At 40.4% G+C, this 22,690-nt stretch overlaps 1 protein-coding gene across 1 annotated transcript in view; it reads left to right on the forward strand.

The window, feature by feature from the left end:
- The window catches only part of cdh7a (cadherin 7a), a 292,083-nt gene that overhangs the window by 209,443 nt on the left and 59,950 nt on the right, over window positions 1–22,690 (forward strand). Inside the window, exons 7-9 of the mRNA XM_072451151.1 lie at window positions 506–759; window positions 4,068–4,204; window positions 11,477–11,598. Coding sequence (XP_072307252.1) covers window positions 506–759; window positions 4,068–4,204; window positions 11,477–11,598 — 513 coding nt within the window. The remainder of the gene's footprint in view (window positions 1–505; window positions 760–4,067; window positions 4,205–11,476; window positions 11,599–22,690) is intronic.

The following is a 22,690-nucleotide window of genomic DNA, read 5'->3' on the forward strand; positions in this document are numbered from 1 at the left end:
ACAAATCTATAAGTTGAAGTAATGTCTCACTTTAGCCTAAATTATAACAGAATTATTATTTATACTAATTTATACTTAATGAATTTATACTACAGGGATATAACAGTTCCAGACAGATCCAATAAACGGATAAATCACTCTTACATAATTTATTTTATTTATCAGTCCTTTAAAATAATAATTTGCATGATTAGGTACTGTAAACATGCAGCCACATTGTTAATCTTGTTTTGTTTAATTTTCTATTCTATTTCACAAAACTTGGGGGAAAACTGGGGATAACAGCAGGGCAAATAGAGACATGGAAAGTTTAGATATCGATGCCAAACATATGTAAAATGTTCAATATTTAACCGATACCGATATCTGAAACTAACCCTTCGATATCGTCTTTCCTTGCGGCACACTTTAAGCCAATGTCAGTGTTGTTGAATATTGTCTTTGCTTGAAAACCAAACTAAACGACACAGACTAAATGACGATGAATGATGTTTTTGTCTCTCAGCCGCTGGACTTTGAAACCAAGAGCAGCTTCTCGCTCCGGATCGAGGCCACAAACCGGCACATCGATTCGTCCTTCCTGAGCCTGGGCCCGTTCAGTGACACCACGACGGTGAAGGTGACGGTGGAGGACGTGAACGAGCCCCCGGTGTTTTCGGCCCCTCTCAGCCGCATGGTGGTGTCGGAGGACGCGCGGGTTGGGACCTCCATCGGGAGGGTGTCGGCGCACGACCCGGACAACAGCAACAGCGGCATCAGGTAGATTGATGGTTCAAATCCAAGAATTGTTTACCTGCTCATTATTCAATAACATGTAAAAAGGTATAATTGACATAATGGCAGAGAGAGGTAAAAGGGTGAACTGTGACAGGCCGGATGAACTTCTTTCTGCAGACTAAAAGGGTAACTATGGGATTAAAAATGCTGATATGTACTATACATTATGCAGACATTTAGCTTAACAATAACTACACATTTATTGGCCTTGATAAAACATGAACAAAAATGTAGTTAATAATGGACAAATAGTTTATTAGGAGTGATTCAGGTTGAGTAACTGCTTAATCAATGGGTTAAGTCCAAAACAGACTGGATGCATCAATGAAAGCCACGCCCCCTCAGCAGACGAGCTGCCTCACAAAGAACGGAGAGATGACACAAAGAAAGCGAGCGAAAAGAAAACATATTTCAACTTTCATAGATGGAATCAGAACCCCATGTGTGCACATTGACGTGCACAAGTGCAACACTTTCACAGGCTTGTTGCCCAGACAAAGGAGACTCTGAATGGAGAAGGAGCAATGACACTGTGTGTTGAGCCCATAAGACGAGCCACTATGGCCTCTCCAACAACCTCATAGTCCAACCAGGTTCATTTGGTTTTCTGATCATTTATTCAAAAGGTTCTTTTTTTCAGAATCAGAATCAGAAAAGGTTTATTGCCACTGACATTGAACACAGTTCGCAAACATAGGAATTAGTTCCCACATTAAGGTGCAACATAAAAAAATGAATAATTAGACCAATAAGATATTTCAGAGCAGACTTTGGTTGTTTTTCACATTTCACATGTTCTTCAAACTTGTCACGTGATGTGGGACGGGACTATAAACTGGGACGAGAGGGGCCTTTTTACTCTCCCACATCTGGGGTACTGTCCTGAAGAGGTCTGACTGCAAATGGTGCTGTCGTCCTGCCTCTATCGATGAGAAGACAGAGCCAAAACCTGTGTAAATCAGCTGACATGTCATAGCATCATGTGACCACGCTGAATTCACATGCACACCACATTCAAACATAGACAAGGTGAGAGAAGTGTCTTTGCCCAAGGAAACAACAACAGCGCGCACAGGCCTTTAATGGATTGGAAACCTGCTCCTAAGTCAGTGTCACCCTGTTGGCGTTGCTCCATGCAGCCCGTACAAACTTGCCAAGCCTTCTCAGCGCTTTGGGTGCCACATATCCAGTAGCAGATGGCGTGAAGGGCCAAGTGCAGTACCAGATTTGCAAAAGCGAAATGCCATCTTCACCACGAGAAGGGCATTCCTCCTGGACGGGTCAAGGCCAGACACTGGAGCGTGGCATTTCAAGCTCACAACAAGCCCTCTCAGCATGCCAGTCTGTGCCCTCTCCAAATCCCTCCTCTTTCGCTATTAATTGAATGAAAATTGTACGGCATTCACCCTCACGCTGTTAGGATTGTTAGCAATCTGAATCAGAAAATCAAATTATAGCACCATTGTCGTTGCAAATTGCCTCTTTTTTGCTCCCGCGACCGTTATCGGCATCGGCAATGTGTTTCGCTACATCTGTTCAAATGGAATTGATTAAGGAACTAATGCACCCGCAAGAGTCAAATTACATAGCAATAATACCCTTTGGATGTAGGCTAATTGAAGTTGTAATTTTTGTTGTAGAAGTCTAGCTCGTGTCTGTTGGAGAAGTTTGGACGGAGTGGTGCGTTCAGGGAGAGGAGGGATTTGGGAGAGATCAACACTTAATGGAGCTTTGATTCTCTGGTATTAAATGTCTGCCGGGGATGTAATGAGTGTTAGTAAAGCCCAAAAATTTGTCCAGTCAAAAGTGAAGTCTGTTGAGGATGTGTTATCTCCAAGTTCAGAGCGAGTTGTGGCAGAATGGAGAGTAGCAATTTAGGCTTTCTTATTATTTACACCCACATCGGAGTCGGAGATCAACTTGACCTTTGGGAGCTCTAAATATGTGGACAAACTGTATTAATGTGAGTCTTGATGTATATAAAATGTTTAATATTGCGATTACAATAGACGATATTATGTCAATCACACAAAAAAGTGTTCAAATATGTCAATATAAGATCAGACTATAAGATCTGAATATAAGATCTGTAAAAATGTCATTTGAAAATTTGAAAATTGCAGAAATATCATCTTATACTGTATCCTTATTTGGAAAGTTTACAGCTTTACGTTTTAGAGCATTTTTACGATCAACCATATACTCGATATTCACATTGTGCATATCTTCAATACAACATTCACAATGTCATTTAATTTCAATATTTTGCCCACCATTAGTAGCAGGTCCCTTTTTGTAAAGCCAAGTGATGCAAAGTTGGGTACGATATTAGATTTTCAAACTAACGCTTTCAAACCAAACCTTTGTAAAGCTTCACAAATAGAAAGCAAAAACAGCGAGTTGTACCTCAATGGACCAAATACAAAAACACGCAGACAGCTGAAGACACTGTCCCACTGCTCTGCCAGACCCCAGACCCCACATCCACTCACTTTCAGTTCAAGTCTTTGCTTACAAACTCTAGTATGTTGTCCTCTGTCCTCCAGCAGACACAGACATGAGCAGGTCACATGGAGACCAGCCCTGCATAACGTCATAACTATGGATGGAAATTAGCACTGAGCGAAATATTTACAGGATTAGCTGTTCAATAATACATGCTGTCTCATGCAAATAAATAAACTAAACTAAAAACACAGTCTCATAGTAACTTTGGCATTCTGACAATTCCAACACAGATCTTTTTTTTCATGGAGCCTCGACGGGGTGAAGAGATATCTGTGTCAATGTTGATTTTCCAAACTTCTGTTTCGAAAATCAATAATGATTTAATTTGATGTGATATCTAAAAATAATATTGTATTGGATAAATTTACCCAAGGCTTCTCTGAAAAATACCCCATTATTTGCAAGAATTGAGCTCCATGTGGCATCTTCAAATATACAATTCAGACCTTTTTCCCTTTAGGTTTGAGACTTTTTATTATAGTTTTGACCCTTGGAAACATAATATGATTTAAAGCCTTACTAAGTAATGGGGTTAATTCGTGAAATTTACATTTTCTATCCTAAATGATAGCTTATGCAGTTTTTGTAACCTTCAGAACACCTTTTAACAATAACAAGACTTAATGATGCATGTATACTCTGTTGCCTGGCAGCAAACTTTGGCTGAAACTTATACTCCACCTGTAATGCTGTGAATAGACGCTCTGTTTCTGTATTTGTAAATGGTTTGCCTGATCTTAGCTCCTTTTTGTTTTAATGCTGTGGCTCTTTGTGTTTTGTAGGTACTCCATTGACAGAAACACTGACTTGGAGCGCTTCTTTAACGTGGACGCCCTCAGCGGTGTCATCAGCACGGCCAAACCGCTGGACCGCGAGGCCAATTCTGTGCACAACCTGACCATCTTTGCAATGGAGAGCCGTAAGTCCAAAATGCTTTGTTTTGAAAATGTAAGCCGTTCAAGGGGAATCATATCTAAATGATATACATGCATCAACAATCTAAACAAGCATTCTACTAAATATTATTAAAATAAGTGGGAAAGAAAGAGAAGGTAATTTTGTTTTGACGGATGAAGGATGGGAAGATATATTTATCTCTCAATGGAGGACCACAAAATCACATGTTTGGAAGAAGCCAATTCCACCGCTTGTATCTGTGACCTTGACCCAAAGCTCATGACCATAGGTGAGGGGAGGAACGTAGATTGACCGGTAAATCGAGAGCTTTTCCTTTCATCACTGCAGCTGCAGGTTCCATCCTTCCCTCACTCAACCCCGAGATACTTGAACTCCTCCACTACTTTCTCTTTCAGTTTTAAATGAGTTACTTAATTCATTACTGAAATCTTTAAAGATGGGGTTAAGAAAAATAGCCAAAAAAAACAAAAACATTGTAATCTACTTTATGTTTAATAAAAAAATACTGCAGTTCTGAATTTGTTAGATATACCTTTTTAATATTTTTTTCTTCATTAATTAGTTTATTGATTTTTTATCTCCACAGGTTTCTATTTCATATTCAGTTTGATGTTAAAGGTCCATTATGTATGTGTTCTGCTTGTGTCCATGGAGATTGCTTGCCCCACAGTATTACACTTATCTTCAGGGTGGGCCATTAGCTTCCATACATAGGATTGGTCAGCGTGGTCCCGGGAGTGGCCTCCCAGATCCCCAGATCTCTTCCCTCTTGATTTTTATCTTTGGGGGCACTTGAAGGTCATGGTGTGTCAGGCGAAGATACGAGACATAAATTATCTTGAGGAACGTTAACGTTACAAGCTGAAGGTTCATCAACAAACTAACAAACTCAACTAGTATTAATATGTGTTTTCCAAGCACATTATATAAATACGAACGATTGTCCAACATAACATTTTCCTATGTATGGAAACTTATGGCCCACCCTGTATCTTGCACTCATTCAGTTTCACAAGTTTGGATTGTTCAAGAATACCTTTAAAAAGAGGCACTTTTACTCTGAGCGGGGTCCCATCTCCACAGATCTGACCTGTAACATGACCTGTTGGTACACCTGCTTGTCTCCATGGGAATAGATTTACTGTGGTATAGTCACCTCCAAAGATAGTTAAAGTAACAACTCCTTCAGTCTTGATCTTCTTGGCTAAGCTTTATAGCTAAGTATTATTGAATGTCATATTTGAGGTCTTGCTAGCATTAGCCCAAAAAGACCCAAGATGTCGCTTTGAAATGTCTTACCATTGTGTTGATAATTGCTTAACATTTTTTTGTCTCAAAGTAGTCTCCTTAACTTTTCCAAAAGGTTGCTCAAACGATTAGCAGCTCAAAGTAATGGTGCCTCTGCTACGAAAGATTCGGTTGGCTTGTTATTTAATGTAGATACACTTTTTTTCCCAGGAAAGTTAATTGCTATTTAGTGTTGAATTAAATGGCACAGGTACAGCCTGGTGTGTTGTGTAACTGGCCCTAACACATGCAACAAAAGGATTTGATATCATAGTTTAATAGGGTTAACAGGGGTCTATATACAATACATCTGGGGGAAATGTGTAGGAAACTGTCGCAAATAGTCAGAGCCAGGATTTGAACTCATGACACTGTGGTTGGTTTCTCATGGAGCCTGGCATTAGTGCTGTTGTCTTAACCACTCTGCCACTGGTCAGCACAGTTAATGTATATTTTAAGCACAACTAACACAACTGGATGTTAAAATGCAGCAGGCGGCACTAGCATTGTGGTAGCATGTAGCACACAGCTATCATTAACGTTCTTGGATGTTTTTAACAATTTGTGTCATTGGACAATCTTATGGTTGTCCATCACTGCGTCCAAATGTCCACATTATTCCTTACATAGGGCATTATTTAGGGCCCTATGGTGGTGTCCGAATGTCCAGCAGGTGAAAAAAGTAGTGCACACAGAAAAGTAATGCCCAGCTCTGATCACTAGACCAGTCAATGTAGACCACAATGCATTGCAAGTGTATGAACAGATTGAGTAGTGGGCGATGGAGCAGCTCTTCTACATTATAATGAAAGGATTGATTTCCCTTGACATGTGTCAACGTTAGAGGGCGTTTCCTCAGATGCCGATTGATACACGATGATTACCGATGTATAAATCAGGTTAAGACATCTGAAATCGGACTATTTACACCCAATTCTACCATAGAAAAAATAATCTAGCTCAAACCCATGACTTTTCAGGATGTTCAATTCAATTCAATTTACTTTTGTAACGCCCAAAATCACAGCAGCGGTTGTCTCGGAGGGCGACAGTGAAAAACAGATGAAACAATGTTCATAGGGACTTGTCAATGTCCCAGCAACCCGTGTCCTTAGAAAAATGTCCCAGAGTCCCCTGTCCTTAGACCCTCCTTCTCTGCCAGGAGAAACTACAAAACCTCCTTGGGAAAAGGTAGAAACTTGAAGGAGTTCCTCAGTGATGGAGGGATCCGACTCCCTCAGACGGACAGGAGGACGCGAGATAGACAGTGGAGCTGGAGCCACTCAGGAGGAGAACCAGTTCTTCCAGACAGATGAAGAGCTATTGGTATATGTTACACAATACCAATAGCTTTATCAATAATTGGCAATACATGTCGGTGTAATCCCTCAGTCATCCAGGAGGGTTCCATTGTAGAAAAAGATTCAGTTGTAGTATAGTTCAGTGTTTTTCTATCATAGCAATACATTGTTTTTATTTTGCATTCCTCGACTTCTATCACCCCAGATACTTCCTCCATCTGTTAAGGCTACAATATCTCTAAAATAATACCCAGTCCAGCCATAGTTAGACTCAAATTCTATACCTTAGCTCCAGTCTGCTCCTCAGCACATCATCTATACTTTCAAACATCACTCGCTCCAAAAGACAAGCCCCCTGTCAGCCTTTTTCTCACTCTCTCTTCATATCTAAACACTGCACGCTCATTCCTCTCTTCCAAACCCTTTTTTTTTATCATCTTAGGCTTTAAAGGCGTGTTTTTAGTTACATCTGACGGCGCTCAGACACACAGGCTCCTCTGTTGATCCGAGTGTGAGGCCCGACTGATATAGCACCAAAGCAGAAGACGTGCCACATAATAATAGTCGTACCAAATGTCAGCGCGGTCCCTCGTGCATTGACTGGTGACACAGAGAGAGACAAGGAGGTGCTGTTCTCTGCTCAGAAAGTGTGTGCCGTGGTCTCGGACTAGCAAAAACTCCTCACCAAAAAATCATAAAAGAGTCTTTGACGTTTTCAAATGGTGGGACATAGTAGGGATTTTCGGGAGATACTTGGAAGTCATTTGGGTTTCGAGCTCTTCGTTGTGGGGTCGCAGTAGCTAGATCTTTAGTTTGTGAATGCTTTGCCAATAGATATATTTGTTAGTCCAAGGACACATATTTCGCAAAACTTACTACTCATGTAACACTGTTCTGTCTTTGAAAACACAGCTGGCATTGTATTTAGCTTCATTCACACGTGTTTGATGGATCTTGTTTACGAGGTCCTCTTCTCCACTAATTCTCATCACAAAACACTCAGTTTAAACATTGTTCAGACGTTTTAGTTGTTACGTCATATGTCAAGCTCCGAGATCTTCTGCACTGTTTTCAAGTCCATGAATCGTAAGGCCATGTATCGCATTCATCACAACTGTGTGCTAACATTAGCTTATATATCTGGGGCAAGCTAGCTTTTGTAACCCTCTCTGCTGCCAGTAATAGAGGGAACGCCTAGACCAAATATGCTATACTAACGGCGCACATCCTGCTTCGTGTAGCGTAAAACCCTACGTAATTTGATACGGAGAAAGCGCCGTGGTCTCATTTTAACCCGAATAGATCCTTTTTCAATAAATCTGTACTGGGGGGAAACAGATTTTACTTGTATATGCAAAATAAATTGGGAAAAGGCCACAATTTCCTTTTGCCATCATCAAAATATATATATATATATATATATATATATATATATATATATATATATATATATATATATATATATATATATATTAAAAAAATCTTAAATGTAAAGGTATCAATTTGAAATATGAATATTTTGCCAATAATAAACTCCCAAAATAGGTTTAAATGTCCAGGTTCATTATTATACACACATTTTACAGAGGGGAATTAGAGTATCTTATTTATGTTTTTAATAAACTAGAGCTCATTGAAACTTGGCATGAAAATTTTGTTTAAAGAACTAAACTTTTAATGAGATACAAACTAATCCTTCTATATAAGTCAGTAAGAAAGTACATGATTGTAAAGTTCAGAGTGTGTAGGTGTTACTCTAAACACTGACTACTATGTCTATAGGAGAAACATCTGCCTTTAATGTTACAATGTTCCAAAAATGAAACAATAAAACCTATTTAGGTGAGGATTGGGTTATTTTGTTGTGCCCACATAAAAGCTTATAAAAGTTTTTCTGTAGTGTCTCACCTTAAATCAAGTCAATTAATCTCAACCTATGTAAACTAAGATTTAGGTTTTAAATGATTAATTCAAGTCATCTTAACGTCTGTAAATGCTCCTTGTTACCCTGCCCTCGCTGCTTGGTGCCAGTATTTATAGTGCCGTGTCTTCTTGTTGACTTGCATTGGCACAGACACTTGGTAGAGGAGAGGATTTTGTGCATTTGCGTGGCAGTCACTCACCGCCCTTCCGGCCCACGCCGATGACAAGCGGGTGACCCGGGGCGGTGCATGTCCTATTCTACGGGTGTCACATGAGCACCCGACGTGTCACCCACGGACACCGCACCCACCCACGCTAAGCAACTGTCCGTGCCCATCGTAAACTGGCAGGGTTGTGACAGTACACTCACTCGCTTTCAAAATCTTTTCCACTACACTTAAGTAAGTCCTTTCACCAGTTCTAATTCTAGTGCCTTTTGGGTAAACATGTTTTGATCAGATTTGAAATAGTTCCATGGGTCCTCGGCCCCTCTGTCATGCGCTCCGCGATCTGTGTGGCTGCAGTTCCTGAATAGATCCAAACTTTGATACAACTTTTCAAACTAGTCATGCTTTGTCAGTTAGCAGTAAACTCGGAGTGCGCTAAACAACCAAACTCAATTAATATTTGCCCCTAAACCTGTCGGACAACTCTTACCTCAGTCCACAGCCGGTCAAAGAACGAATTTGTCTAGGTGCGTCTTGTAATTTAGCATTAGCATCAAAACTTTGTAGCTATAATTGCTAGTAAAAGATATTATAAGCGACAACTCATTTACGTTGAGCATTTGATTGTCAAACTCACAAGTCATTTCTTGCAATGCAAATAAACACAAGCTCTGGTAGTTTTTACTTTCACTTTCACATAGCGGACCAAAACACAACAACTTCCTTGTCCGCCGTCGTTTTGGGGCCATAGTTTGTCATCGCACCAGTGTTATTTTTGTTGTATTTTTTTTACCACATGTAATTGTAGTTCCCAATGCGTTTAGAAAAATCTGTTCAAAATGGACTAGATCGTGGACTTGCTGGCCGCAGTGTCGTGAGTTCAAATCCCGACTCCGACAATTTACTGCGTGTCCTCCCTTCTCTCATCCCCCATTTCACGCCGTCTTTCCTGTCTAATATAGCATACGGACCATAATCTATAATAACAAAAAATAATAAATTGGACAAGACCAGTTATCCAGTTTTCCATGGAAACATAATTCCATCCATGCAGCGCCCTCTACAGTTTGGAATAGAAATACAGTTTGAGCTAATTGTTATGGCAGTTGTTTGGCCTGTGGGTGGCGCTCTTGTGCCAATGGAAGGGCAATAAAGGAGTCAGACTGCTAATTTTAACTTCTTTTTTTTTTTTAACTTCCTTCCATATGGAAACAGATGCTCCAATTTCCTCTTGAAAAAAAATTAATTATTGGATTTATTTTCAACTTTATTAAACCGGTTCTACCATGACGAAAATGTATTTATAAATGGTCCATTAATATGTTTTGTTTTTTCCAGTATGGCATTAAACTAATCTATCTTGCATGTATTTAATCACAGTTTTCCACCAGAAAAAGTGACTTAGATATTAAAACCACAATATAAGGCTAGAGTTTTTTTCTCTAAATAATTGAAAGACCTTTGCTGAGATTTGAGCCACTCTGGTTGAAAACGTGAACTCATTTTGTGCCGCAGTTGTCAGAAGCGCGCGGCATATTTTATTAGGCCGGCACTTTCCCTCCGCTCTGTTCCCGCTAATTAAAATCACAGCAAGAAGATCAATATTCCATAATTTGGTACAGCGCTTAAGCAGGAGTTGGAATGAAAGTTTGTTCTAATGATTGAACTCGGGGGTCTGCAGTTCAAGTCCAATTCTTTTTCTCTTCAATTAGAGACATCCTCTTGTCTAGTCCTTGTCTAGTATGTTTTACTGTACTTTTCGGGCTATACAAAGCTCCTGAATTAAAGCCGCACACACAAAATGTATGAAGAAAATAGAAATTGTACATAATTGGTATGTAGTATTGGTTTGGTGTAAAGAAAATATGTTTTAGTTCTGTTTGAGACCGGATTTAACTCTTGGTTTAGAACTGTTTTATTCCTCATTTTCACCTTGGATAGAACTGGTAAGCCTTGTATTACCCTGGTTTTGAGCTCACTTAGTTTTGGTATAGAACTGGTTTATTCATACTTTTGACAACACTACCAAGGATTGATATAATACATGAAAATCAGGTCTAAATTGCTAATAAAAATAGTATTGAAACTGGATACAAAAAACCCACATAAAACCGATGAACATGTTCTTTTCATGAACACCTTGCTAACAATTTTTGGTTACTAGAACGTTTCCTGAGAGTCACTTTAGGAAATCCTTTATTTATTATGGAAGGTTTATTATGGAATGTTTTGTCAACCCTGAGGTGACACTAATACTCTCCCTGAAATCTAAAAGCTGTTTTTACGTCGTGCACACCACCAAAAATATATGCTTTTGTGAATTTTAACAATGTGCCAAAGGGTTTGTGAGTACTAGGGCGAGTTCCACAGATTTAAAAACCTTGAAATACCATTTGATAATAATAAAGTGCTATTATTTAGGTCTGATTATTTAAGTTTTAGTATCAAAATCGAGTTTGCAATGTTAGTATCGTCATGAGAGAATCTGTTTAGAATTAGCTTAGTTCTCATATATCTCTGGTATAGTCCTGGTTTGTCCTGTTCAACACTTATACAAAGCTACAAAACTGAATGCTATTTCCTACTTTTCTGCAGAGGACCCCACCCAAATCGGACACGGCGTTGCTTTGGTCTCTGTTTTGGACATCAACGACAACGCTCCGGTCTTCGCCATAGACTATGAGACGCTCCTGTGTGAGAACTCCATGCCCGGACAGGTAAGACCCCCACAATCAGCCGGTTGAATTGAAGTTTACCATCGCTCTTTGTTCTGAGACACGTAGGCCTCCTGCTGAGCCCCAGAGCCATTAAAACACCTTCTTGTGCTTCTAAAAAGATAAAGAGATGAAAGAAATGACAGCTCATTGTTGAGAGATGGAATCATTAGTGCAAGATACATCCACAGTTTGTTTGGTCAGGTATTGCAGGTGTTGTCATGCTTCAAATACATGTTATTTAATGATGAAGGGACTTTAAGGTTTAAATCTACTGGTAGAATGCTTTCCCTCACAGTATGTCACTCCCCAAAAGCCAGTCTTCGCACTCCTCTCTACTGGTTCATATAATATTTATAATACTAATACTATAATTAGTAAGTTAACAGACACCATTGACTGATTAATCAACTAAACTACTGAAGGACTATAGCCCTAGCCCACTTACAATAAGTACGCAAGGTATTTTAGATGAATAAATGCAGGATAAATACGTTTACAGCTGTGGCGCAATAACAACCCCATGATGAAAAGCAGAGAACACCACCCAAAAGATATATATTTAAGATTAACACAATTACATTTATGGCTGAAAATGCCAGAAATGGTGCGTCAATGTGTGTTAACCTTTGTCTGACTCATTCATTCAGTTAATTGCACTATATTGTACTCACATGGTGCTAAGTAAGTGATTTCAGTTAATAGTGGTTTACATTCTACCTTAGCCCATCTCCTGTTTGCCCACGTGGTCACACATGGCGTTGCTGGAAGGATTCACTAAAATATTGAAAGCGACTAAACAAGTTGAGGTGCAATGAATCGTTTATTTAAAGGATAAACCTACTGGTGATATCGGTGATGGTACGAATGAGGATATTATGGAATGAGTTAGTCTTGGGTTTTATAGATGGAGATCTACAGGCTGAGGAGGCTGAGGATTTTACTGCTTCGGTGGGGGTGGGTTTGAGTACGTTTGTGGCACATAAAGGATTTCGTTACAATTTGTATGAACGGTTTTAAGTGTCTATGACAGGTTGGATGACACATTTCACTAAAACGTAGTGAACATGATAAGATATATATGATTATACTAAAAATATTGCCTACTTTATCCCAGTTTGACAATTTTGGTGAAGTTTATAATGTTACGTTCTCGTTAGACACGAGCAGCAGAGGTAATTCCATAACTGCAAACATACATGGACCAAAATCCATAGAGATTACACATGATTTGACAAATAATAATACCTGATAACATCTTTATTGTATTAAAGTATTGTTTGAAAAGTCAGAAAATGTCAGTTGCGTTTATTGATGACATCGATCCTGTCCCAATACTCGCCTTGCCTTGCGCACTTGTACTCAAATGTGCATTCACGACACTGAAGTGTGCAGGGTGTCCCCATTCAGTACAATGGTTTTATCCGCTCTTCACCTTGGCCTTTTAGTGATATGGACTTCAGGTACGTACACAGCAACTTAGCCGCAAGAGGCTCTCTTGCTCTTTCTTCCCCTCTTTCTTTCTCTCTCTTTCTCTCTCTTTTTTATCCCTCTTTCTTTCTCCTTTTTCCCCCTTTTTTGCGGTGTGGCGTGGGTCATATGCTTTGAAGACATGCATCTGCAGAGGACGTGCGGCTGCAGTGGGTGGCGGTGGGTGCGCCTTTTAGGTTGGCTGCCGGCCGACACAACAACACCAACAAATCTGAGGAATTAAGTCTAAAGAATAAAGTCTAAAGAATAAAGTCTAAAGAATAAAGTCTAAAGTCTAAGATGTTCAACTAGAGTAGGTGGCGGTAACGTAACACTAGGATACCAACCGCCATAAAACACCAAAGAAGAAGAACTTAGCAGCAAGCGCTAACTGGATTAGTTTAATGAGTTAAAGTGATGATACCTATTATATTATCATTACTTATATTTAAATAGATGTGCAGACTGTCCTGTAACAACAATAGAAAAAAAAACCGTTGAGCACCTTTGTTATTTGTTTGAGGCCAGTCGAGCAAAGGATCAAAAATAAACTGAGCTGTGGCTTTGTGACAGCGGTTTTGCACTCGCCTTCACAACATTCCGAAGTGCCGACTGTTCCAATTGTCATGTTTACCTCGTGTGCCCTTGTGCACTCACACACTTCATGCACCTTCAGAAAATGCCCACTTCAGTCGAATTTGTAGTGTGTAGTGACGGGGGGGATTCTGTGGTGGGAACTTTTCCTCACAAACTGCAACTTTATTGATCACAACATGGACCGAAAAAAAGGAATACATAGAAAAACATGAAAACTTGCCATACCCACTTTAACCTACGATCTGCAGGTTAACAGGAAAAGCTTGTGCATTATGCCCAATTCCAATGCATACAATGTAACAGCCAGAAACACAGTCCACTACAATGACCCAGTTGGAGGTCATACGATGTACTACGCTTTTCCCTCTGCATTCATTCTGATCATTCTGTGTAATTACCTCTATTCCACCGAGGCCAGACCACAATACCACGCTAAGAGGAGTAATCTGAGGCCTCCCTGTGTTTAGCATTTAGCCTCATTGTTGCTAAATGACTTGTGCGTCCAGGCCTGCTATTCATCTGCATGTGGCATTTTGGAATGAGAAAAAAAGCAAAGCACAATCAGAAGCGAAGGGCAAAGGAGGCGTGGGTCAGCCGGAGCATGTACAATTGATCAGAATGAAGTATTGTGTTGCAAATAGCTATTAGGCTGCTTTTTGTATTATTTGCATGCATTCTTTGTTTGGAGTTGTTTGTTACTGGGATCCTGGGAGGCTGAGTTAAATAAAATGCATTTGTATAATAGTTTCATTAGCAAAATAAGGAGCTATTTTTCATTTTTGGTCAGCGTGCAGTGCTTGATCACAACAGTATTACTTTATTCATGTGCTGGTGGTGCTGTAGGATGTGAAATGTGATCAATTCCATTTGCACATGTAAGTTTGTAAGGCACCATGTACCACTGTTGGATTCCAGCTCTGACCAGTGCACACTGTCCTTGTTAGGGCTGCAACTATTAACTGAAAGTTAATTAATTAATCTGGAGTACACTCAAACTCCAACACATGCCATGTGCTGAGAGAAGAGATTTTATGACAAAGCGAGAATTACTTCAAGAGATAAGAGGACATAAGAAACCTATAAATTCACATTTTTTGCTGTAAATATACCCTGAATATATACATTCAGGGGCATCAAAATAATAGATTATTAAATTGGCAACATAATTGTTAGTTGCAGCTCTAGTCCTTAATACTGCACACACTTTGCATGTGTCAAAGTGAAATGAGTAGCTAGTGGTGGTTACAGAAGCAGTTGGTGGAAAATAGCAACTTCCCTCTCTCAGCCCCAGGGCAGCTGTGGCTACAGTGCTAGCCTGCTACCAATGAATGTGGGCTATGGATAACAGCCTGAAGCTCTTTGAGAAGCTTGCAAAACTTGTAAAACATATTAAATAATACATCAAAGGCATTATTATTCTTCCTACCTCAGAAACATCAGGAACAATAATCTTATTACAGTTGCTCATTATAGACAAAATGAGAATATAAAAAGAAGCACACAACTTTGCAATTGATATCAAAATAGTTCACTTCAAAAGTGAGACTATTCACATATGTAAAGAATCTATTTGATATTGAGTTCATAGTCCAAAGCAGGGCGCGTGAGGGACAATAATTGCCAGTTTGGTGCAGAACAGACTGTACCCAACTGGCAATAATTGTCCCTGACACGCTCTGCTTTGGACCCACAGTCTCCAAGCTGAGATATGTGTATAATTTTTGTCTTGAATGGGTCGATTGTCATAGTCTACCTTTAATGTTGCATGGTGTTTTATAGTTAGCTATAACAATATGTCCTTATTATTATGATTGATTGGACTGGAGACCTTTAAGACTACACTATACAACCCCTACAACTCTCAAGTTGCCTATAACTTCTAGCCTAAAATGACCAAAGTTCCCTTTCTGTTATGATTATATTAACAACGCGCTCTATTTTTGGCTAAGGATACTTCCACTTACCTCAGGACCACAGTTGCAGACGCATTTGAGGGATATTAAATTGGATGCAAACAAAAGCCGGCATCCATCACGCATCAATACCAGCCGACAGATCTGTGTAGATAATTTAAAAAAGACATTTCTCCCCATGAGCGGGAGATAAATTATAGCGCCGAGACTATGACAACGGTAAAACAAAGTCATTCCCTTACAATCAAACGGGCCCCGAGGACATTCCAGCAGCAGTATCATCAGCAAGAAAAGCTCCAACTTCAGTGTAATTACTCAGCTAGGGCAGGCAGATTGCTTACTCAATGCTATGGTGTAAAGCCGCCGCCGCCCTGAGGGGCAGCTACAGCGGTGGAGGGGTGAGGAACGGAGGGTGAGGGACTCTAAACCTAACGATAAGCAGGTCGATCACAGCTGAACCCTTCTCACGGACTATTTGAGCCACTCCCCTCAGGCCGGAGGCTACAGTCCATCTGGATCAGAACCTCCCGCCATAAGAACAGTTTCTTTCCCTCTGCCGTTGGACTCATGAACACTTCTAAACTAACACTTCTAACTGTCACTTTAACTATAATTGAATCACTCACTGCACTGTTCACTTTCTGCACTACAGATGTACATTTAACTATACATTTACAGCTATTTTTATGTTTATCTTCTTCAATGCATGCCCTTTTTGAGTCTATATATCTCGTCTCTATGTCTGTGAATTTTGTTCATTGACAACGGCAACAAACCTCTTCTGAAAACGTGACAAAACATAACTAATTGTGCAGGATCCACTTTACTGAGCTTTAAATCTTGTTACAAAAAGTGTTTCACAGTTGTATTTTGTTTGAGTTAATCCTGTATTGCAACTGTCCTGCAACTGCGATTCATCTCGTGGCTCTACTGGGTGCTCACCATGAACCTAACCCTCGAGCTTTGTACCCTTGACAACGAACATAGGGGAACCTGAAGAATGGTCAAATGCAGACGACAGATTCCCTTGCTAGGACTATAAAGTGTGCTTAAGCTGTCATCCAATCAAAACCTGGCCTACTACGTGACCTGTCGAGCCAAATGCACTCTCTTTTCAGCAGCAGAACCATCAGCCCCTTTAATTGACTGATTTTTGTGGATGTTTCTTCATTACCTTTCCAATACTTCTGAAGCTTTTTAAGATGGGATTAGTTTGACCTAAGGTTGTCTGTAACATTCAAATTACCCCACGACTTCTGTGTCTTTTTTGTGAGCATTCGCACTGGATAAGCGAAGTCAGTATTCACTTGTTTTACCGACTTTATTCTGCAAATGCTCAGGTAAACACATTGAAATACAACAGGGACTTTTAATCCATCCTTGTTGCTAGCATTTCTTCTATTTTCAACGATTTTGGGGTTGTTTTTAGTACATCGATCTAAACTCACGCACCAAAAGCACCTAAACTTTCCCAAAAGAGCTTCCATGCTACTTGGTCTTCCGTTGCTATGTCAAGGGGGATGACGTGTTTACCGCAGTTAGTTTTGTGTTTTTTACTAGAAACAAAAAAAACGGTCTGTAGCAAATGAATAACACTAAATATGAACTATGCCGTGTTTTTTATCCATCCATTTTCTACCGCTTGTTCCCTTTCGTGGTCGCGGGTGACTGGAGCCTATCCCAGTGACTTCGGGCCTTAGGCGGGGTACACCCTGGACAGTGGCCAACTCGTCGCAGGGTCAACACCGTGGTTTTTATATGGACGTAAAATGGAGCGTAGAGTCATCTTGAACGGACTAACCTTCAACGCACGGACAAAAAACGGCCCAAATCGCAGACATGAGCGGTCGCATGGGACTAGATTCACCCGAGGATCTTTAAGTTTGCTGAATCATTGTAGGAACTATTCTTTTTACCGACTTGGACGATTTGCACAGGACTAGAAACACAGACGACGTTCGTGACAAATACAATTTACCTGCGGATCCTTGGTAAAACTAATGAAATTCAAATTGTTTTCACGTATTTTCTTAGGGTTTTCTTCTATCTGAGGTTCAAAATAGTGAAGTGCAAATGAGGTTACCCAATCCAAATGTCTCAGCCAGCCTTGAGCTCGCCCGTCAGTTCGGTGGCCAGCCCATCTTTTACCTTGTGTTTCCAAATGAATTGTTCCCCAGTTCTTTTTTTAAAGACTCTCCTTTCCTTTCTCCCAGAGACATTTGCATTGGCAATTACTTAGAAGGTCAGCCAGATAATTGGTGACTTAGTTTGCAAGTAGAAAGCTGTCACTCACGGTAAAGCAAACGGAGCACCCACAACATTCTAAATCATTACGAGATATAGAAGGGGGCGATTCAGATGCTTTTTATCTTTATCTTAAGGGTTTCTGTAACATTTATTTCAGAGTGGCATGTTTGAATGGTGCCCAATTAGCAAAAGAGCATGTGTCAAGATGCTTTGCAGGCTATTTGACTTGAAAATGTCTTATATAAATGTTAGGGATGTCAGTTTAGTTTTGCAGGCATCTAATCCACGTATCAGAGTTGAGACACTGGTGGTAAAGGGGCTATAAATGTACAAAAAACAATGAGTGACATGCAAAAGGTTTTTGGTTTTGGTGGAGTTTGTCTAATAATGCTTAAAAAAAAAGAACAAAAACTACAACAAGTCAAAGTTGGAGTTCTTACTTGACCTGGAAGAAGAAGAAAAAAGACAGGGCTGGACAAAAGACAGATTGGGTCAAATTGAAAAAGTAAACTATTCAAGAAAAATAAATATAAATTAAATAAATTAAAGAAGTAAAAGAAGTAAAATAAAATAAATAAAATAAAATAAATAAATAAAATAAATAAAATAAATAAAATAAATAAAATAAATAAAATAAATAAAATAAATAAAATAAATAAAATAAATAAAATAAATAAAATAAAATAAAATACATTAAAGAAAATAATCTAAAAAAGATTAAGGCTCTTTAGGTCCCTGATATGAGTCCCATGTTGTCCAATTTATGTTAAGTTTGTTCATTTCAAGGTCAATTTGCCTGGATTTTCATTCGTAGTCACTGTTCTCAAATCTATACACAAAATCAACTATCCAATCTGAAATGTGAAATAGCGCTACTGTATATGTTGGTGGCACATGTTTTGATGCAGAGTAGCAGAACCAGTTTGCAATAAAACTAAGTACTTTTCAAGATACAGTATAAACATTATCAGAGCCCAAGAACTTGTCACCAATCATGAACTCTGTATCATAAACAACTTATTAGCATTCATTTGAAGATATTTCAAGAAGGAATAGTTTGAGAGAGATGGGAAGAAAATATGCATAAGCTCCATCCAAATTGGTTGAATAAGCCGAAGAAGCTCCTTTCCTTATTGACTCGGACGCATGTCATCGTCAACATTTCTGAGCTAGGGACTTTTATCTTTACCATGTCATATGTTATAATCATTTTGCTACTGTGGTACAATAAAGTCATTCTTAACCACACAATTTCACCATCATGCCTTGGTGGAAGCCCGCACAGTCAAACTTAGATGCGTCATGCTATTTTCATTCTTTTTTCACAAGCAAACCAGCAATTTATCTTATTGTATTAAAGCGATTCCATCACACTCCACACAATCTAATTTGAACTGCACTCCAACTTGCTTTGCCAAATTTCTCCTTCTCATCACAGCCCATTCAAATGTAGCTCTGTGTTTACGCCACTGCTGCCTCCGCCGGGATTAAACCTTCGCTCTGAATAATGACGCCGGGCCAAATTGCAAATTTATGATAGAAATTTGCACCAAAACAAGAGGTGGAGAGTGCTCTGACATTTGAGCGCGCACGGAAGCATGGCAGCCTGCATTCCAAAAAGCTTTGCCTTTTTAGCATGGGAACATGTCAAATGTTTGCCAGGCTGAGAATAAATGAATGGATATGGTGGGTCTGACACTACTGGCTTGGTAAGAAATAGGTTAGACAAAGCTGCTTTGTTTGCATAGCATTTCACAGAGCCCCAACTCTCTGCTCCCCGTGGACTTTTTGGGCCATTTTTGTTTGCACACTATTCCGTTTCAGTTAATGCTGTTGATACCGCCTTATGTGACCAGGCCTGCTTCTTGTCAAAGTTTTTAGTTCAAATGTTGTTGTTTTTTGCTAATGCATTAGAACACGGAGACATATTTGTATTGTCACAGTTGGGATCCTAAGGACGCATAATGTCTACGCACAAGAAAAGCTATAATACACAAAAGAGTAATATTTTTCACACATTCAGCTTCATCTTTCCCCCTTAATCAAAAATGTCATATTGTAAAATTGTAATACATCTTTAAAAACCTAGATTTCACAGGTGCTGTAAACGTGGACACAAACATGTAAATAACTTGAATTAACTGAAGTAAATCATGGGGTAAACTATTTGTCCCAGGAAGTTTCAGAATTGAAGTTTGTAGCATTTTAGTTTTTGTGTATTATCAGATTAAAATGACAAATCACTTCAGACACTGTCCACTCACAAGAACAGCTATAAAACTGTACAGATGACTATATTTTCAAATTACTTTACTACATCTACATCTGTCCACAAACATTTCAACCCATTCATTTCCAGTTTGATTTTCTGGCTTCTACTTCTAGAGATGTCATTGCTTTGCTTGGTATTGCACATACTTATTACTTACTTACTTATATTACTTACTTATATTATACCATTATATTATACCATACCATGGTCGACTCTCCACAGACCTGACCTGCCGCCAAACTTCAGGTTACAAGTCAACCACTCTACTGAGCCACTCTGCAAAACTGCAAAAGAAAAGTGAAAGAAAAAAAGTAATTTAATAACCGTCAGCGCTACAGTAATAACTCAACAAATTAGAAATGTTAAAAAAATTGGCCTGGTTTTCTGAGTTTGACATGCTCGTCCTGCCCATTGGTCCGTCCACACTCACAGCGCAGATAAAATAATAAGTGGATGGTGTGCCTGGGATTAACGCGGAGCCAGGATCAGCATCAGCAGACGCCATTTTTCAGGCCTAATTACGGGGCGTGCGGTGGCAGCGCTCTCTATGGAGATGCCACTTGTTCCGGATCATCGGCGCGTCTGTCGGGTGCCATAATATTAATTGATAGCATGATGGGGGCGTGCGGGGGAGGAGCGGGGGTCAGCCTGTCACTGTAGGCTACTCATTACCCGACATGAGTGGACTTCTGCTGTTTCCAGAGAGGTTGGACCCTTAAATTAATGACAAAAATACACTCATCAATGTGGAATTTGTGCATGGATGATACCAACTTTCGAGCGTTACATTTTAGCTGAGCAATTTATTTTGAAGTTTTGTGCGATTTTAAAACTTATTTTTACCGATTCTTCCCCTTAAGGTGAGACTCTGCAGGTGAATTAGAAATGAAATCTCAAATTTAGAGATATCAATTTGAAACTTCTTCTGCGGTAAAAGCTCATGTAGGGGCTATTTTAAGGGATGATCTGTATGTCTCTGTGGGAGAAAGAAACGGCTATTGATCTAAATCTTTGGATGCAAGTGGATTTGTTTTTGTTGTTGTTTTTGTGCTTAAAAATACATAGAAAAACATGCATTCTTATTATGAGCAGCCTTGCCTCATAGTGCACCTTTAATTTAAAAATAAAATGTTTGTTGTTGCTTAAGTAAAATAGATTCCATATAGGTACTGTATGTATAGCTGTCCCTATCTTCCAATTGCTTATAGATCCATCCTAAAAATCCTTTTGTCTCCTTTTAATGACGTATGAAACATAAGAAGCAACTTTCAGAACAAACAAGTTACAGAGTGATTTCCTGCTCCGGATGCCCTTCCCGCCACATACTGTGCATCTATTGTTTTGCTGATAGAAAAAGCAAATTATTACAGTTATTACAGCATTGGATTCAGAATTTTCACATTTCACCCTGGAGAGACTCAGACACAAAAGCAGAAAATATGTTTTAGCGAACTTTATTGCAAAGTTTATTTGGCGCTCAGACCCCAGTGGAAGGCGTAGCGATCATGGGCACTCCATGATCTGATTGAATTAGATACCTTCCCCCCGGAGCCTGGAGACTGGTGGTGGTAGATGTGGAGAGAAGGTAGAGAGAATAATAGATGCAGAGGAGGAGCAGGGGAGGTGGTGGGTCGCGGATACGGTTTGAAGCGACTGAGCCATCAGCCTGAGCGCTTAAATGCCACCGCCTGTGCGTTGATTGGGAGCGGGGAGGAGTGACTGAGAGCGTTGATTGGGGATGAGGAGCAGGTGTAGGGGCCATGACGCGGACGTCCCCCGTCCTTTTACCAATCCTTCTTGGCCGGGAAAAACTGCATAACCTCTTTGGGATAAGCGCAGAAACCTGGAAGAGTCCATGGTGAAGTGAGGGATCTGACTCTCACAGACGGACAGGCGGACGCCCGCTTGAGTGCGATGATGGCGCTGGGGAGAGGGGTCCTTCCATGGAGGCCGACGCAGATTTAGGTTAGGTCTTCCGGGTGAACTTACGCAGGCTTCATTTCACCCTGGAGAGACTCAGACACAAAAGCAGAAAATATGTTTTAGCGAACTTTATTGCAAAGTTTATTTGGCGCTCAGACCCCGGTGGAAGGCGTAGCGATCATGGGCACTCCATGATCTGATTGAATTAGATACCTTCCCCCCAAAAGTCCGGGGTCTGAGCCGCCATGGTTATTGCTAAACTCAGGAATGGGGACGTGACTTCGGGGAGAAACGGTGAGGAATTGGCTCGGGACCTGGCTCGCCGGAGGGAGCGAGAACTGGGGTAACTGTGAGACGGGGTTGAGTCGAGAGGCGGTCAGAGGGGTACAGTGAGGTGTGGGTCATGGACGGGAGACATTGCCACGGACTGAGGCGGACAGAAGGGTGCCTGTGGGACATGGGCCACGGACGGGAGGCGGACAGGGGTGCCTGTGGGACATGGGCCACGGACGGGAGGCGGACAGAGGGGTGCCTGTGGGACATGGGCCACGGACGGGAGGCGGACAGAGGGGTGCCTGTGGGACATGGGCCACGGACGGGAGGCGGACAGAGGGGTGCCTGTGGGACATGGGCCACGGACGGGAGGCGGACAGAGGGGTGCCTGTGGGACATG

This window comes from Eucyclogobius newberryi, unplaced genomic scaffold, assembly GCF_026437365.1.
Source record: "Eucyclogobius newberryi isolate DKJ021-1_F unplaced genomic scaffold, fEucNew1.0.hap1 SCAF_18, whole genome shotgun sequence".
Classification (NCBI taxonomy): domain Eukaryota; kingdom Metazoa; phylum Chordata; class Actinopteri; order Gobiiformes; family Gobiidae; genus Eucyclogobius; species Eucyclogobius newberryi.